A 20,182-nucleotide genomic window follows, 5' to 3' on the forward strand; every position below is an offset into this window, starting at 1 on the left:
ATGCATCATCAAGCAAATGGAAGCATCCGACTGTAGTCCGAAGTAGTCGGCAGCCTGGATGACAATACTGAAGAAATAATGGAGAAAAGACATTAAGCCTAAGGGGAGGAGAGATAAAGACAAATAAAGGAGAGGAAAGTGGGACAAAAGAGATTAAAGAAGAAACCAAGGGTTATGAATAAGGAGAGCAAAAGGCAGAGGCAGCGAGGAGGCGGTGAATTAAGAAAGGGGGGTAGCATGTGATGACAAAAGGCTGGACTGAAAGAGGTAGAGAATTTCAATCAAGAAAACGATCTATGTGCCATCGAAGCTTGACATTCGTCTGAGAGGGCGAGAGCCAGGTTTGGATAAGCTTTCGATCAGAACTCACCTGCTCCACAGTGATGTGAATTTAAAGGAAATAGATCAAAGTATATTAACAACTCCCAATAGGTTTCATTTGTCTAAAGTTATATTGTCTGGTAAAATTCTCATTGCGCCAGTGTTTGGTGAGTAGCACGGCTAAGCTACTGTAAAAAACAGATGGTGCATTCTTTTATTTGTCCTTTTAATCCTTTCTTTTTATTGTCTCCAAGATATTGATGCAGAAATCTTAGATTGGAGCACTTTTCATTAGTTTGTGTATTAGTCATGGGGGGAAGACTCATTCATTGTATCAATTAAATTGAATTGCATTTGGAGTCACAGTATTCATTGTGGGTATTGTAAAGCCTACTGCAGGGAGATGGTTTATAATGCATGAATTTAATCATTGAATTTTTTATTCCTGAGTGCTTATGCTTGACTTAATACGGTTTAAACATTCTGCATTATTAAAGATTGTATGATATCTTTACAACATGGCCACTCAGATCTTTAAAACGCACCTCAGGAAAAAGAGTAGTTGAGCTTAGTCTGTCAAAGCAAACCTTCTACAGTGATCTTATTCTGTGATTAAGGATTTTTATGCAGTCAATGACTCAGATTATACAAGAGGTACCACAATAAACTGAAGGCCTTCAATTGTAATGAAATACCTTAAGTAAAGTGCTTTAATGATTAAAAAAACACTTTACTGTCTGTGCTGGTACTCCTGTATTCAAACTCTGAAATAATCAGTTTTAGTGCCGGTCTCTTCAGCACCACCCCTGAAAAAGCCCAGTCTGCTCTTATTGGTCAGCATTTCAAGGCTTTCCATATCTTGGCATCTCTGTACTGTTACCGCAGCCGGATTACAGAGAATAGCAGCACTTTTATTGTGAAAAAATCACCAATAAAAGCTTCTAAACCAGGGATGTCCAAATTTTTTCTGAATGGGGGCCAGCTCAGATAATGTGAAGATACCTGGGGGCCAGCTGCTTCTCACATCAGTGGATTATTAAGGAAAAAAATCCAAATAAAGCAGACAAATGCAACAGTATCACCTTTCCTCCACTCCTGAAGGCGGCAGTCCTCATTGTCAATTTTGCGCTTCTTTGCTGTGGCCATGTCCTCTACCTAGCAGGAAATGTCTGCTGCTAGGTAACCATTCCCTTTGCGTGTTTACTCTCTGTTTATGAAAACACATCAGTTCTACCTGGGTAGTTCCTGCTTGGTACATTTCTACACACTGTGTGACAGTGCTGCCATTGTGAAGTGAAGGGAAAAAATACAAATGGATCTTGCTTGAGTACCCAATATAGTGTTGTGGGCCATATGTAGTATATTTTGAAAGTCAAGACGAGGGCCATTTAGAATTGGTCTGTGAGCCGTGATTGGCCCCCGGGGCAGGACTATGGACAAGCCTGTTCTGAACATAATCGGACATGTTCCAGCAGGGAGAAATTTACAACATCAGCAACCAAGATTACAGGTTTCCCCTATGTTAGCGTGTAGCTATGTGTAGCAGTGTAGGCTACGTAATCTCAATGCTTTCAATAGTGAACATAAAAAGAAATCTGGCACACTACGCCATCATACTGTAGCCAGAGTAGAAAAAAACTGCTGCAAACAGAGTATTCTGAAAGGTCTGAAGCCTGAGGTGTTGCTCACAGGGTTTACTTCTACATACGTTTACCTCATTATTTGAAATTTTAGTCACGTTTAATATGAACATCCTTCATTGTAACATGATATATAAGACACAAAATAAGGAAAAGCATAGTCGGCTTCAGAAGAAGGGCAGGTTTTATTGTGACAGCTCAAACACTGTGTGAATGTTGAGGAAGGATGGTGCCACCAGGCTAGCAGTATTTTACAAGTGAATGCTATTTTTAATTGACTTGAAACTTCAATGAGGCACTTTTATTTAAAAATGTTTAAAGCATTTCTCAGATGTCAGCCTCAAGAAATGGCCAGATATTGAGCAAGAGATCAATTCCAAAGAGTGATTATGCATATTTAATCCCAGTGTCAGTCTTATTTATTTTTGAAGCATTGTGTCTTTAAGAAATGATCTTTTTCTGTGTGAAATTAATTTCAATAAGTGTGTGTCAGTGTGAGTGAAAAATAAGATGAAAAATATATGAAATTGCAGCAGCATCAATTATATATCAGCATTGTAGTACTGTTAGCCAGTATATAGGGTACTGGGAGGAATATTTCAGCTTTAATAAACAAGGTTTAATAGCTACACCACGATAATCAGATCAAGACTCTCATCTGTCTGAAGAGATGTCAGACACTTAAAGCGAGACCTCTCTGTGATGTTGAACTATTTTCTTACAGGGATTCAGGTCATTATAGATCCTCATGCAATTCTTATGATGTCAGAGCACGCTTGGCTAGCTGCGGTTAGCATCCATTAATGGATGTAGTGGCTGAAAGGTGGATGTCCTTGGAATGACAGAGGAGGAGAAGGAACATCTGAGAGTGTAGAGGAGGAGGAGGCAAATTGAGTTGGACAGGAGATGTTGTCACCAGTCCTGTTGGGATGTCTGCGGTTGTCAGGAGATGAGTGTGCAAACAGTGAGGACAGCCCTCTGAACATTTGAAGTACATCATCGCAGTGTTAAGATGCAGTTCTGTGAGAAACCAATATCCCAGAGGGGAGAGCCAACTGGCAAGTCAGGCAGAGATGTCGGCTCTGACTAGACGGCTGGAAAAAAGTGTTGTCAGAAACATCTTAGTGAGATCTCAGTAATTCCCAGAGTATGATAACAGTTTTGGTTGTGCCCTCAGAAAATGTAGTTAAAATGTCTTTCGGTGTCTGTGGAACAACATGTGTAACTACTGGGTTAAAGGTCCAGGGTGTAAGATTTAGGGGGATTTAGTGGAATCTGGCAGACTGCAACCAGCTGAAACTTCTCCCTGTTAGAATTCCTTTTCTTCCCTGAAGAAATATTATCATATTTTTGGAAAAATGAAACAGTGATTCCAGAGAGAAGCAGACAGAGGGGTCTACAGTCTGTGTTTGAAGGATATATCCAGGATGTCAAACTGACTCAGCAGCAACAACAGGTTAAAAAGACAAAGATAGTTAGAAGCTAAAGCCGAACTATAGGCTACAGATCACAGTGTAAAAGTGGACCACCACATCACTGCTGATCGCCACACAAGACAATGAATATAAAGGGAAACTTTGCTGTTATTGAACCAGCTGTGTGGCATCGCAGTGTGTGCAGATGAACCGTGTTTGGCTTCACTCCATGCTGCTGCCAGCACCTGGACCTCCACTGCCAGACGGGCAGGGATCTCCAGGGGAAGTCAAACAACGTTCATCTGTGCACAATGTGATGACACGCAGCTGGTTCAATATCAGCAAAGTTTCCCTGCTTCCCTTCACTGGTTCCTGTACAGCAGGGTCGGTCTTTGTTTCACTGTTATAATCATTAAAAAGCAAAAGCAGCATGTGTATACATTCAGTAGGCTATATCTTCAGTAGCTAGCTAGCTAACCCTACACTTTTCAGGGTTTGATTTTGGTTTTGGAACAGGGAAGAAATGTATATCTTTTTCCAACCTCTCCAGGTAACGAGTATCATTAATACATGACGTGCCCCAGGCACAACATTTAGCTCCAAATCCACAAAACCAGCCTGAAAATGAAGGAAATCCGAAACGACTGCATTAAAGTCAGTGGAGCATAGCTGTGTTGTTGTCAGACCCTGGTTTGAGCTGGCCTGATGCAACGTTATGATTGGCCAGTCTGCGTCCAGGGGTGGGACTTGGCAAAGGAAGATTCAGTCAGAGATATTGGATGAAGCGAGATACCCCACCATAGGCTTATCCAATGTTAAGAAAACGGTTACTCTTCCTGTCTCCTAAGTGGGCGTGGTTAGCTCTCCCTCCAATCAGAGCCTGTTCTCCCTCAACCCCCCTCCCCACCACCGTGTTGAACAGAGGCTCTGTGGATGTCTGTGTATGCAGATCAAGAAGCAGGTGGAATGAAAATACATTCTTCCTATTATTGCAGCCTATTGCTGCACAAAGCTTGGGCATTTTTATTATTACTAGCGGCAAATAACTGTAAGCTAACTGTGATTTTACCGCCTGTTTATCAAGATCACAAGATCTCGCAAGAACTTGTTTTCTGAGACGGACAGGGCTCAAACAAAGTTGATTTTCTCTTGATCTGTGCGGATGAAAAATGCAGCTTTAGTGTCAGAATGTTGGTACGATGTGTGGCTTGTGGAAAACGAACCCAATATTTACTTTAGTGACTATAAGGCGAAAGAATTGACCATAAATTGTGATCACGTTCATTTTCCTCATTGACGACAATACATTCAGAGCTGCCGTAAGTCACCTACGGGGGTGTGGCGCTGATGTCACTGAATCAGGAAGTGAGCTGAGTGGGGTATCTTGCTTCATCCAATATCTCTGATTCAGTTATCTGCAGAGTTCCCATCCTCTCCAAAACAAAAACAGACCTGGGGATTGAAACTGGTAAAAACACTGAGCAAAGCAGTTTCACATTTAAAAAAAAAAATCAGTGTTTTTCTGACGCTGCTAATCATGGAGGGGCTGCTTACGACGAGAGCTTACTACCCTGACTTGAATCATTATTTGGTTTGTCTGTTCTGGGCTATTGTAGAAACATGGCCTTGCAACGTAGCGGACTTCATAAACAAGGAGCTGCTCCCGTGTAGATATAATCGGCTCCTTCTAAGGTAACAAAAACACTACGATTCAAATTTTTTAGAAGAATGTACTCTAAAGAAATTATACATACTATATTATATTCCATTTCTGCCACTGTATTCCCCTAAATCCTATACACTGGACCTTTGAGATCCAGTCTGTTGTTTTGTGTCTCTGCCACTCTGAACAAAGTTCAAATACTGACACCAGTAAACAGCCCACTGTGTTTGAAATCCGCTTGTGAGATGCCATTGTTAACTATTTCACATTTGTCAGTTCTCAGGTCAGAGGTCCACTCTCTCCCTTTTCTTCAGCTCACGTATTGCTGCGCACTGTGCCATGCTGTTTTTCAAGTTGGTGTCTCCACTCTGTTTTTTTAATGGCGAGTTTCAAAGGATAAATGTCCACAGGGTATTTTCTCTCCTGATTGGACCAATTCACTTGTTTTCCACACCATGTAGAATGACCTCATTCTGGGGCCCCATGATCTTACATTGCATGATTGACAGCTGCCCTTGAGTCCTGCACCGCGTCTCAAAGGAGGATCAGTGGATGCTGCGGTCTTGTGAGAAGTGAGCCGCTGCTCTGATAACGTAGCTTGGAGATTGTTTGAGCCGGCAGTCGTGTCTTGGGGGATCACGGCGCAGTCACACGAGGGTAATTACCCAAAGCACAGGGGTGAGGGGCAGATGAAATGATTTCAGAATTAAACATGGTCCAAGGAATAGCAACAATCCACAGGCTGCTTCACTACGAACGCAGATCCATTCACGGAGCCCCGTGGAATACAAACGGTGTTTCTAGGTGTGAATTCTGTTGAAAAAAGGGAGGTCTCTGTAGTTGTTTTCAGCAGCACTGAATTAAACATGCTCCAAGGAATGGGAACAATATGCCGCACCTCTACAAAAAACACACCGCGATCCAGAGGGGATTTAACACACATGGAATTTCCATGTATGTAATAGTGAAATTTGAATTGGATGACTCTCTATACTGCTGAATTAAACATGCTCCAAGGAACAGGAACAATCCAGATCCCAAACAATCCACAGGATGCTTTTGCAATCATAGATTATACATATTTCCAAATGTGAATTGTGCTGCATTTTGTAGCTGTGGGCTTTTCAGAGGCCGTGGTTTCCTTCACCTAAATCTGAGCTATGTGTTTTCAGCTGATGTTTCATATCCTGATCAGATTTGCAAGATTTAGTGCTGCAGACAAAAGGTTTGCTCTGTGCCTCCTGTCTGCCCTCTTAATCTGCTTTAGAGTTTCACTTGCATCCTTTATAATCTGGACCCTTCGGTGGATTCCCTTAGTGTCATGAATCTTTATTTATTGCCGCACACCAGAAGACAACAATGTGGTTTCTGATTTGCTTTTTGGAATTGGTCTCCTTTTTTTTTTCTTTTTTTTTTTTGTTACTTTTTTTTTTAACAAAAATTATGATCCATTAATCCTGGTTCAGAGTTAGTGACAATTTACATGCACAAAATATTTAGTTTTTTGCTTTTATTCTGAAAAAGACAGTACTCCTACTAAGCTGTCAACATGGCCAATGAAAATGAATATTCTACTAATACTGCCGTTATCATGCAGCTGTGCATACTCTTTTTCTAGGCATCAAAATAGGATTTCCTTTAAGTTACGTATCGACAGCAGACTTGTTCACCTATGCTAACACAGCCTCCCTCTTTCATTCCTTCAACCACCTCCTTGTAAATGTCATTCCAATATTTGCGCATAGCCAGAAACACGTTGATATCCAAGTCTTTCATAATGTTTTAAGGCATGCTATGCAGGATTTGTTGCTAATTGTTTGTGAATACAACATTCAGAGTTGACCCGTGGTCCTCGGCTCAACGAGACTGAGATAGCAGCGGTGGTCAAGTGAGCTACAGGGTTAATGAAGAGCGGGAGCGGCATTAATGAGCAGAAGCAGTGAGTCAGAGAAAATAAAACATTATTTTCTGATTGTTTCACAGTGGTTACGTCCTAAAACACACATAAACACATAAACACACCCACAAATTTACAGGAAAGTTCTTTATTGCTGATTTTTTTTGTGAATTCAACTTAAGCGTGTGCTTTCAGACCTGCACCTCGCATCCACAGAGCAGAAGACAGAGACAGCAGTGTTGTCGCTCCCTTTTATATAGTCATGACCTCACACTGTTATTGTCTGGGAGCTACATACCACTCCCCAAAGGCTGACACCCAGAAATGTCCTGAACAAACCCAAAAATAAGAGGAAAATACAGGCAGAGGGCAGGTAGTCTGCAGATACAGACACCACCACACACTCCAGTCTTGCAAACCGTTAGCTAGTTATTTTGTGTACAATGCAAAGAGTGGACATATACAGGTGAGAGGCTGTGTGTCGCAAAGTGCAGTAAAAACGTCAATTGAGATGCATATTCTGAAAACCCCCAACAAAAAACAGTATATCTCATGTCTTAAGCAGAAAATGCTTTATGCAGAATAAGACCTAATTCAGAATATCCAAACAGAATATGCTGTTGACATGACCCATATCAAATTTGGAATATTGTCATAATCAGAATAATGTGCATGTAAACGTAATCAGTGTTTTAACTACCAGGGTGCCTTCTTTCAATGTGAAAAAACCCATTTGTGGCCATTTCTGTTGTATCCATTCAGAATGAAAGCCTGAGAAATCTCCTATTCAGTGAAGCTGCTCCTTTGTCTCTGTCAGCCATGAGACACTCGCTCAGTGACTGACAGGGTGAGTAGTGGGAGCAGAGCTGTGTACTGCAGCCCTCGCTGATGCAGTTCAAACAAGACCAGGTGCTCTATATGCAGTGTGTGTATCAGTGACTGGCAGCATGCATGTCACAGTGCAACCCCTCCCATCAACCCTTCATTTGGGACTTGTCAGAATCCACTTACCACTCAGACATGAATGGTTAAGCTCTTCCACTGATCCTCTTTTTCTCTTTAGGGAGCCTCGGGGCTGTCGATCTGGACTGGGCCCTTGGGTGCTCAGGAACAGCAGTATTTCTCACACATATCACAGCTGGCACATGAAACTCTTGTCACTGTATTAGCTGATTTTCATGTTTTCACTTGGATTGAAGGACTACAGTATTTAGACCTGCGTGGCTTTAGACATTTCTGTCACTTAATTTATGAAACATTAATTAGAGAATCAAAACCATATTTATCATCAAGCTAAGAAAGTGGCTGCTTCTGTTTATTTTTTAAAACATAAAGTATACAGTGTTTCACCTGTAGACCACTGTCAAAATGGTTAACTGCATTTTCTCACTGTGATGTTTTAATATTTCTGTGTCTTTTGTGTGCGTCCACGCTGGCAATAGCTGTGGCCGAAGGTTTCAGGTTGCCCATCCCACATTTGTGAACACGATATCCCCAGAACACCTCAAGGGAATTTCTTCAAACTTGGCACAAATGTCCACTTTGACTCAAATATGAAGTGATTCATTTTTGGTGGTCATAGGTCAAAAGTCAAGGTCACTGTGACTTTGTTTGTCTTATTTTCGTGAATGTGAAATCTCAAGAACGCCTCTTGGAAACTTCTTCAGATTTGGCACAAAGGTTGACTTCGACTTGAGGATAAATTGATTTGATTGTAATGTTCATACTGTAGGTAAAGGTCAAGGTCATTGTGACCTCTCATTGTTGTGACACAATATCTCAAGAATACCGTAAGGGAATCCTTCATATTTGGCACAAGGGTTGACTTGTATGATGAAGAACTGATTAGATTTTAATTGTCAAGAGCTCAAGGTCAAGGTCGCCGTGACCTTGCATCCATCTCATTATCTTGAATGCAATATCACAAAAACAGCCAGAGGGAATTTCTTCAAATATGGCACAATTGTGCACTTAGACTCAACAATGAAGTGATTAGTTTTTGGTGGTTCATAGGTCAAGGTCAATGTGACCTCATCAATCTCATTCTTGTGAATGTAGTATCTCAAGAATACTATGAGGGAATTTCTTTAAATTTGGCACAAGGATTCGCTTAGATTCAATGATGAACTGATTAGATTTTGGTGGTCAAAGTCAAGGTCAGCGTAACCTTGTCTGTCTCATTCTTGCAAATGAGTAACTCAAGAACACCTTGAGGGAGTTTTTTCTTTTAATTTCACACAAATGTCCACTTGAATTGAAGAATAAACTGATTAAAATGTGTGGTTAAAGGTCAAAGGTCAAGGTCAGTGTCACCTCACAAAATGTTATTGGCCATAACTCAAGAATTCATTCATGATTATGACAAACTTCACACAAATATCCAATTGGATGAAATAACAGATCAAGGTCAACTTCACTGTGACATCATAATGTTCTGTGTAAAACTCTTTACTGGCCATTATTTATTAATGCATTATTAACTCAGGAACAGAAGGGGAGACATTTGGTCAGATACCGAATTATGACTCTAAGCTTGCTGATTGCATATGTCTGTACTGTCAGGGGAAGATGTGTGTAAAGCATATATGTTTTCACAGACATGGATGTAAACTCTAAGAGAAACTTGACTGGTGCATGGAGGCATACAACCATGGGGCCGTATTTCGAGTTTTCCACTGCAGCTGTTTTTCAGGGGGAAAATTAGTTGAGGCTGGTTTGATTTAACTGTAGGAGGGCAGAGCATGTGAAAACCTTGTGATTCCAGTTTTAGTAATCTAAATGTTTAAACTTCAGTGGAATGATTTAATGGCTTTGCTTGGTTTCGGAAAATGACCTCTAATAACCCATCCAAAACCTCCCTGGATAAACTATAAAATGCAGTCGGTCAACAGATTGGTGTCATGATATGTTTCGCCTCTCTCTCACACAACTTACACCAGAATAATCTAGACTGATAAATAGTTCTACATGTAAGAAGAAAAATAAGTATTTTTGATTTTGGGGTGAACCATCCCTTCAATTTCAGAGCTTGTGTTATTGCCATTACAAATAAGTCATGCGATATGATACTGAGGCCATGGTGCTATAGCTTTTCCACAGACACATGAATTGTGTCTCTCAGTCTATTGAGCACAGAATGATCTCTCCAGGGATCAAAGCTCAGATGAGTGCTCAGGCGTTCCAGGTCGGCACCGACAAAATCAGGAGATTTGACAGTGATAGGAAAGGAGCAGGCTGACGGGGAGAAAAGGCATCTATCTCCGGCTCGCCCTGTGCTCCGAGGTGACGAGCAGCCCGCTGCTGTGTAGCCAGGCGGAAAACTGCCCTTTCTGGCATGAGCCGCCTCGGCCCTTTGGCACCGCGCACGCAGAACGTAGCCCTCCACCATTTCCACCATCCATCTGCAGCTCAGCATAATCTGCAGCCTCCTGGAGCAGATCTGACACTGGTATTGTTGCCTCCTGCTGCTGATTCTCACTGCGCTGGAGTCAGTGGTCAGTTGTTAAAGAAGATTAGAGGCAGTAGAGTCACAATTAGACAAAGATGCTGAGGGTGATTTCTCTGCGCGTAATCTCACAGACTAATGCTACAACTAAACAAGGTCACCACCCTGATACTTAATGCTTTAATAAAGATGCTTTTGTTGATATGTAGAGAGCAGTAAGCAGAGGAGGAAAAACACATCATACTTCCTCTAGATTTGCTTACACTTGAGCAGAAAGATTCAGTTGCACAGAGTGTTTTGACATCACAACAGTCTCCAGGTTGAGAGGAAATGTTTAGTTTTCAGTTTAATGTGTCCAATTTTAACTCCCTATGATTACCTCCAGCTCTGTGTCAATGGTGCATCAGTAAGTAACTTGGGGAGGTTGATGTAGAGTTACTATTTGCTGCCACCTGCTGGTGGACAGACTGCTAGTGTTCCAAGAGACTGTAAGATACCTTACAGTAAGTCTGAATTACATTGAGACATGTTTGTTTGGATTATACGCAATAGATCTGCTTATATTCTATTTTTATGTTGACATTATTTCTATGAAAGACAGGACATGAAAAATGTGGGTGGATGAGCCCTTTATGTCAGCTTAACTATAATTTACCGTGTTGCAACTTGCCTGTGTTCATTATTTACTTTAGTCTAGCCAAGATTTTGTGTCACACATACAATGTACATCAAAGCTTGTGTTCCTTTTATATTCATTCAGTCATTTATTTACTGATAAAGACTCATAGATCAACTTGACGGACAAATTCTGAAGAATTAAAGTCAGTATGTTAGAATAGTGTGCATTGTTTTGCCCAGAATGTGTTAGAAGTCAGGATGGGCACAAGTACTCAAGTACTCGAATTAGACGTCAGTAGTGATATAGTTCTTTTTTGTTTTGTTTTGTTTTTCTGTGTAAAACAAACATACAAAGAAACAAAAATTGACCCTGTTTTATATTAGAGGTTTCCATTTTTGGAAGGGGTGCAGTGATATAACTGCTATAATGAATATTGGCACAGATCCCTTTCGAAAAAAGTTGTTCGGAAGTTTTGATTTTAAAAACAAAGAAAATTGTTGAGAGCAAAAAAATACCTTTAAACCTGACCATCACGAGATATAATATGTGGACTGAGAAGGTATGGGACATTTACCACATGAAACAGATAATGTACTCCTTGAGACTCCCCCCCCCAAAAAATATCAAAAGATGTGCCCCTGCTGTCGCCATACTAATATAGTGAAGTTATTGAAATCCGCCTACATATTTTACAGCATATATGTATCTTTGCCTCCCCTACCTGACTCATCTCATGTTGCATATATGTACACTCATGCCACTGTATACATGCACAAAACTCCCCTAACTAATCTTTTATCCCTTCTCTTTTTCTTTTCCTTCTTTCTTTAGTTTTCTTTGTCCAACATTTCCTTTTCCCAACTTGTACTTTTTGTTCTGCGCTTGGTTTATTTTAATTTATTGTTGTTTGCCTGTAAGATACATAGACACAGATGTTAAAATAAAAAAAAAAAACAGTATGGAAATACTGAAGATGATTGTATAAGTTGCTGGATTTTAAATTAAAACTAAGCTAAAAAAAAAAAAAAAGTAAGAAAGAAATGTGCAGTATTAACTATGTGCCGTTAAACTTGCACATCATAAATAATCTCTACAGTCACAAAGGAAGGCTTAAACTAACCCCTACCCACATTTTTGTTTGAGTGTTCATTGTGGTCCACATTCTTATGTTAGGATTTTTTTTTTTTTTTTCTTTGCGAGCACTTGAGTACTTCATAACAATTCAATGAGTATGGAATTTACCCAAAATGCCCATCCCTAGTTAGAAGCCTCTGAAAGACAATTTGGGAATAAAAAGCTATTTTAAACAGCTAAATAATGAGATTCTGTAAAGTAGGTTAGCGGTTCCTTCAAGCGGGGATGACCCTCCAGAAATATTCAATGGGAGGGAACTTTAAAGCTACCTTACCGGTTGGTCCCCGTTTTTTGTTTGTGTCATGAAAGCACATGAGGATACAAATGAGCACAAGCGCACCGGCAAGGCAATACAAAATTTAGTAGCAGTCATTGTATCCCACTCATCATCAGATGGTGGCAGTAACACATTAAGAAGCAGCGTTGCAGTGTGTCTAAAAAGGTGGCAAAGACGAAGACTGTAAGCTAGAAAAACTGGATGAAAAAGACAAAAAGGAAAAATAAGCTTTTGTCATGTTTGTGAGACCTCAAAGATTCATATAGTGCAATGCTGTGAGACACACTAAATATAAATATGACTGTTGGTTTTTTGCAAGAAAACTCCACAGGGTACCTTTTTAGATTAATAATTCATAATAAAAAAACACATTTTAGTTTGTACACAATTAAATAAAATGTGCAAAGACATAAAAGTGACATTACAGGTTTGTAGGACTGATCACAGAGAGGCCTCCGAAACATATCTGACAAATATTGAACATTTGTCTGACACATCACTGTAACTCCACGGCAGACACAAACACGCAGGCACGCTCTCACACACTAAGAGGTGGTGGTTTATTTGAACATGTGAGTCAGCCAGTCCCTGTGGGCCGCAGCTGGAGAGAGCAGAGCGCCCCACCCAGCAGCACCAGCGTCATATGTGGTTGCAACTCCCCCAACCTCCCCCTTCAACCAAACTCCCTCTGATTTATGCGTGCTGGACACCCCTCCCCTTCACTTCAGGATGTATTGTCCTCCACTCACTCAGTCAGTGAACTGAGTTAACTTTGAAAACGCTGCCTTTCACTTACAGCAGTGTGGTGGAACTGAGGAGCAGCTAGTGCTGGGTAGCTACTGTTGGCAGCCAGATGCCTGTTTGTGGTGAGTGTATTTTTATGTTTGCACTGGAATGTGGTCCTATGGTTAGAGCTGGTAGCTTCCTGTAGATTCACTGGGGGAACATTTTAATTCATAAAGCTTTGTTTTAAAAGACAACTTATGTGTGTGCATCTTTCTCTGTTCGGTTGTTTGCTGATGTGGTCGGTTAATGAAAACTTTCATTCAATAGAAAAAAGCTCAAACATGTCAGTGCTTGTTCTTCTGATCTTTTGAAACATCCCTTAATACACTGTTAAGAAACCAAAGAGAAAATCTTACTGTGACATTTGATTAGAAGTTGATTGATTGATTGACAGATGAATTGCAAGGCTGTAATAAGTATGTGTTTGACAAGGATTCTAGTTTTTAATTTAACATGGACACATCTTTTTAGAATAAGTGCGTCAAATGGGATGTAAACTTGCACACTTTTAAGTTGATTTAGTTTTACTAAGCCTTGTTTTAGCAAAAGCTGCTCTGCAACATAGGTCAGATGGTATTCTGTGGAAAACATTGTCTGACAAACTACTGTTTGACTTAACTTTACTCTCAGGACATTTATCATTAGAGACAGTCAAAGAAAATTACGCTTCATGGTTTTGTTTGAACGCTCTGAAACTCTTGTTTTGACGTCTGAAGCTAGACTGCCTTCAACATCTCTGGCTCAAAGCAGCATAAAGTGATACAAATGATTTGCTTACACTTTGTGACCCTGGTCTGGTTGCCTTAAAAGGGTGAGACAAGACAGGAACTGTAAAAAAACTCATTAGACAGTCCGGGCCCCGGGGGCACGTGGATCTTTTGTCTGCCTATGAGATGCTCAGTGCCGCAGAAATGTGACACCACACTCTCCTTTTCAAGCCTCTGTGGTTGATGTCTCATGCTGCAGCTTTGGCTCAGAGACCATTAATTAGGAGACAGAGGGAAATATAAAGCACACTGGAATATTTTCCCCTGTTTGTCAGAATTGTCGGCACAAGAGTGGAACCCGTATTGTTTGGGATTTTACATTCATGTGTAAGTGACAGGGATGTATACAGTGTGTCTAATAAGCACTAAGGGCAATGCAGTATCATGTGGCTGCGTCACAATAGGCTATTTATGTGGATCAGTGGCAGTCTGAGGCAGAAGAGCCACTGCAGCCAGGCACAGTGCGGATCTTCTCAGTCGGCCTCAGCCTCGTTTCTTAACTGTATGAAAAGCAGCCAGATTTTCAGGCCATTCTCGACCCGGGGGCATGTCATTTACCAAATGAATGGCTCTCTTTTCTTGACAGTTGAGCCAGTCACAGTCTATCATGCCACGAGACAAGTGAGCCCACAGTATCGCTTTTCACTGCAGAGGTTTTCAGCGGCCACATTTGCATACCTTCAGGGCTTGACATGAGTGGAGCATAATGATAATAATAATAATCATGCGTGAAACGGTTTATGGACGTAGTGGACAGCTATTATCAGACACAGCTTGTGTGTGTTTGTTTGTCCAGTCTTAACTCATGACCGGGTGTGATCAGGAACTATCTTCCCACATGTTGTATCACTACAAAAAATCTTCATATATTTTATTTGTTGTATTATCTTTAGTTATTTGTATAAGTCATCAATGACTCAAGCTGTCTCACTTTATTTACACGGCAGCAGAAAATAGTGATAAAATAGGCAGCATCAGTAATTTGATGTATGTGTTTTGTTTTTATAGTCTTTTCCCAGATCTAATTCAACTCTATCACACCAGAGAAAATGCTTATATTTGTTTAGATGTTAAAATGACTTGTTTATATGAGCTCTGGACAGTTAAACATCCTCACAAAATGGTTGAATAAATATTTTGTTTTGGTTTTCTGGCCAACGTCACTGTTGTGGTTGAATCTCACAGCTCTCAGGGTGTCATTTCCAGATGCAGCAGGCAAGTCTTCTTAGTAAAAAAATGCTTTTAAAACCTGCTGCAGGCTACTTGCCCAGGACTACAGACTCAATCGGTGACTAGCTGGTGAACAGAGTGGAGCCTTTTATAGCCAAAGAGCCAGATATTTCCCTCAGGAGTTGGTGGAGACCAAAACAGAGCGAAAGGGGGTCAGAATAGTTGTAATTGACAGGTGGGCAGAAACAGGACTCCGAATGAAAACAACCCTTTGCTAACACGGTAGCTGTCACAACTTTATAAGGTAGTGGTATGTCAATGTTGTATTTATGGCTTGCTGCTGCCCCCAAGTGGCCAAAAAATCTGTTATTGCAGATGTAACCAACTCTAATTATCACAGATTTTGTTTTGTTTCGTTTCGTTTTGTTTTTAAAGTAAAAATTGGACTCGTTTATACGCAAATTAGTTGCATATAAATATAATTCTTGAGAGAAAATAATTACTTGGAATGACAGGACTGCGGGCATCTGCACTTTAATGATTAGTTACTGGGTAGGTTTCTCCTGTCAGTAAATATTTGTGTTGATCTTCAGTGAAATAGACCAAATAATCCAATGTGTCTGACAGTTATCTGGTTTAAAATGCTCCTGTAGTCTAAAACTTGGGTCATTCCCCTGACAAGGAAACCAGCCCCATGTGTTAATTCTGCTCCCAAAAGTCACAACTCAGCAAAAATTGTCTGAAATGATTTATCTTTTATTCGTCTTCTTTCCACGTGACAAACTGCACGTAACTTCAGGTAGCACAATAGTAGGAAACGAAAAGTGGGTGACATCCAGGGTTTGCAGGACAAAGACTCATCTGACTGAGTGATTCAACTTGTGATTTACGGTACACTGAACCGTGGCCTCTTGAGTTGACTCTCGATGACTGTTAGAGAGCTGAGTGAGAGTCGTAGCTGCGTCACACGGTGCTTCCTCTGGCCAAAGGGTCAGGTCTGAGGAGGGCTGAGGAGGTGGAAGGGGTCGCTGGGCAGGAAGAGGACAAGCAGGTGAAGACAGAGGCAATATCACAGCTGGGTGTCTCTGATACTTTTACACTCATGGTGCTTTATCTCAGTGTTTCCTGGCTGTTTGTTTTGCTGGTGACCGCACTAAAGCTTGAAACAATGGGTTTAATCGTGACCGTGGTCAGTGTTTACAGTGCTTGCCTGCTGTCTGGCATCTTGCTCAACCTCTGCAGGGTGTCGTCTTCCTCCTCTGGTTTGTGGTCATATCTGTGCGAGTGTTTGAATGTCTCTTTATCTCCCTCAGGATGGCTCGGTGGGGAACCTTGATGACCTGGCGCAGGAGTATTCTCAGTATTACGGCACCTCCCTCAGCGACGTGTGTGAAAGGATGGAGGAGCTACGGAAACGCAAAGTAGTACAAGATGCAGAGATGGTAAACAGTCTTATCAGTCTTTCTCTTATCAGTTAAGACAGTGGCTCTTAAAAAAATCTAATATCTCAGCATTAAGTGATTGTGGCTTTTTTTCTGCTGTCATCTTTCCAATTTATTACACTGTCTTTTAAATCCACTTTCTTGCTGAGACTTAGATGAGAAGGTTTACGCCTGCAAATGGGGATGTTACTATATGAAAAACTCACAGTACGATATCCTGATAAAAAGTCCACCATACGATACTAATCACGATATTAAATAAACAAGGTAAAATGGTGACTTGAATAAATATCACACACTGTCAGGGGTAAATCATGGACATAAGTGGTCACTGCTGGTTAAGATAAGCGATGGATGTGACAAAGGACGATCTGTAACTCTTTGTGCTACATTTAAGGAGGCAAAACCTGATGGGAGCATCTGAAACTCAACATGGAGGGGATGTTAAGAGTCTGAGACAATAGACCGAGCTTTAGAGGTGACCCTCTCTTCATTCAGAGTCCCTTGTTAAATAATAAATCTAATGTGTACATTAGCCATTTTCTCATTGGGCCCAAGCCTTATTTTGTACAGTTAATAGTCTTAGCCAGGCTAATGGACTGCTAACAACAACCATAGCTGTATTCAACAATGGATAAATAAAATAAATTAATTCACTGTCAGATTTATCATTATGGATTTACTCTCTAAAATGACACCACAGTTAAAGGCTGGATTACAAAGCTTCTGAAAGGGATAAAATTGCATCAGAGCCCAGTATTGCAAAATTTGATATATCTTTACATCACTACCAGTTCAGCATAAAGACTGGAAACAGGAGGAAACAGCTTGCCTAGCTCTGTCTCTGAAGGTGACAAAATCTGCCTACCAGCACCTCTGAAACTTAATAATGACTAGCTATCAGGCTAGCTGCTGGCTGTAGGTACACATTTAACTTACAGACATGAGAGTGTCTCACGTAACGCTCAGCAAAAAAGTGAGTAAGCCTATTTCCTGAAACCATAACTATTTCTTTAACTTGTGGGTTTATGTCTTCCCTGTTGTCTTAAGTGTCTGTCGTGTTCTCTAACTTTCTTTTAACTTTAAGTAGCCTGTAATCTGCCTCTGGAGTACAGATGAAAACATGCCTTTATGTCACATTGCACTACACTGTCATTGTACATGAAGTTTAAATTTGAATAGCTTATGAATTCAGATATGTGCAAACACCTGTTTGTCCCACAGTAATTGCCGGGATCATACTGTAACCTGTGACACATGACTGTTTACTGGTGTTATTCCATAATGTGGGCTGGCCCATTCAGTCAGCCGAATATTACTTCTATTTCTGTGTTATGATGACACTGTAATTTACTCCTCCACTTCCTCTCTGCCTGTGTGTTTCAGGGAACAGTTGACTCAGTGGCCACATCACTGCAGCTCCGCTCTCAGATACAGGTGAGTGTCCAGCTTCCAGTGTGTCAGACCCCCAGAGAAGTCAACTTCCGGCCGTGTGCGTCAGCGGACAGGCCGATAAGAGGCCATGGAATTGCCTTGTCATGATTATCCTGAGCAAAACCAAAGTAGTCGGCTAAAAAGAAACATCTGACTGGGTGTGATGCAGAGAGCCGGCTTTGAGACTGACCTTGTTTAGGAAATGATCCTGGAATATGGTAAAATGTGACTAGTGGCATATTTGGGTTTTGTCGCCACATAATAATAAGATTTGTTTTTTAAAAGAGCAACAAATTACAATACATGAATTCCTGAATTTTTTTTGGTACTTTTAGTTGATGGGTTGGCGTATAAGCTATTTTTTCTGCTTTCCTTTGAAGGAAAATGCCATAATCTTAAATTACTTGTTGCTTTAAAAAATACATTTTAAAAACAGGTAAATAAATTGAAGCATTGCTGCTGTATGTCTTTAAATTGACACCTTTATCATCTCCTCTAGGAATCCCTTGGACTCAGCAGCACCACGTCCACTCCAGAGACTGAGAGAAGGTAAAAAAATCTAAACTTTAATAATTTAATGCGATTCAGGGCATAATAATGATAAGCATCGGTAATATGCGGGTGGGACTATTAATTGTCAAGATAACGTGTTGTGTTGTGGCTTTACAGACCACATTATGGTCATTTAATAAAAGTCGTATCATTTTAGGAAGCAGTTCCTCCTTGTGTACTATCTCGGTGTCACCCCGTGGACACGAGCCTTTCCTCTGTTTCCTGGTGCCTCCGGTCACATTTATGAAGCACTTCTGTGTCACCTATAAACTTCCTTCCTTCCCTCCATTGTTTTTATGGAGGTATCTCACAGATTAGTCATACTTTACCATTGACAAGGTGATTAATAAGTGCTGATGACTAATGATAAAGTAACAGATTGATTTAATTAAGCTTGTTAAAGAGACGGAGCCTTGATTTATTTTAAAGGATTTTATTATAGTGACTAACTGGCCTGTATTATGGAGAACCTGGACGGAAACACAGGATTCCCAGGACACCTACACTGCCCCCTAGTGGGACAAGTACGTAACAAAGCCAGAGGAAGCTGATGGCCTCATGTGTCATCAACACGTTCTGATGACTCACACTCATTTTCACACTAAAGCATTTTTAGCCCTTTTTAATCAATGTCTGAAAAGTTGTAGTCGATCTTGTTCATTGGTTCCCTCTTCAAATCGAGTTTTTTTTTAATGAAAAATGGTTCTTGTGCTTATCACTGTGTATCAGGCATCCTAATGTCATGATTAATTGTGGTAAACAGGAGCATGGCAAGACCTTTGAGCTCGCTATTGTGATTAACAGCTATACAAATACATTTCACTCCAAGGCATCGATTCCGGTGCCAAATATTTCAAATATTTTTTGTCTCTCACGTACTTTTTACTGTAGAGGTTGGAAGAGGGAAAACAGTGCTCATGTCTCTACAACTCTGAATAGATTTTGAATATGATAATGCACTGCTTGCTTCGTGAACTGTGTAGATATTTATGAAAATGAATGCGGGGTGACACTGACTATATCTTGGCTGAAAAGCAGAGTAATGACATTTTCTAGGTGGGTTAACAGCTGCTGCAGACAAGGTGACAAACCACATCTTTTCAGTGTGAAATTATCGACTTGTCTTTTACAAGAAGAATTAAGATACAATTATGTAACCAAACATGAAAAAATGTGTATTTTAATGCAGTAATGTAGACATATTTTATAGCTGTCATCCTGTAGTAAATTCTAACATGTGACATTGCACAGAATGACCACCGATGTCTCACTTGCAAAAGAAGAACGACAGGTCTGATCTGTTTTCAAACTTGAGAGCGAGACTGTGAGAGAGACAGACAACTGTACACAACAAACACCCCAGAGAGATGAAGAGTGAAAGACAGACAGACAGAGAGAGGGAGGGTGAAAGTGTGCAGGGAATGCAGAGGCCACGTTAGCGCTGCTGCTGCTGCAGCAAAACCCTGACTGGACATGAAAAAGGATCTATTGTTCCTACGATGGCCGCAGAGCACTGACCTCTGTTCATCAGCCAAGAACAGCCACTCTTTTTCATCTGGTTTGACTACTTTGATTTCCCTTTTACTAAGATGCTAGTGTCATGAGGGACAGTGAGCTTTT

General features: G+C 40.7%; 1 protein-coding gene across 4 annotated transcripts in view; it reads left to right on the top strand.

The window, feature by feature from the left end:
- sash1b (SAM and SH3 domain containing 1b) overlaps window positions 1–20,182 on the top strand; it is a 71,133-nt gene that overhangs the window by 37,997 nt on the left and 12,954 nt on the right. For 3 of the 4 annotated variants that reach the window (XM_033641981.2, XM_033641983.2, XM_033641985.2), the window contains exons 2-4: window positions 16,448–16,576; window positions 17,963–18,013; window positions 18,510–18,559. In XM_033641981.2, coding sequence (XP_033497872.2) covers window positions 16,448–16,576; window positions 17,963–18,013; window positions 18,510–18,559 — 230 coding nt within the window. Of the gene's footprint in view, window positions 1–12,179; window positions 13,278–16,447; window positions 16,577–17,962; window positions 18,014–18,509; window positions 18,560–20,182 lie in introns of those variants that run through there. The other variant, XM_033641986.2, reaches the window with a different exon arrangement.

The sequence above is a fragment of the Epinephelus lanceolatus genome, chromosome 15 (genome assembly GCF_041903045.1).
Source record: "Epinephelus lanceolatus isolate andai-2023 chromosome 15, ASM4190304v1, whole genome shotgun sequence".
In the NCBI taxonomy this organism is placed as follows: Eukaryota; Metazoa; Chordata; class Actinopteri; order Perciformes; family Serranidae; genus Epinephelus; species Epinephelus lanceolatus.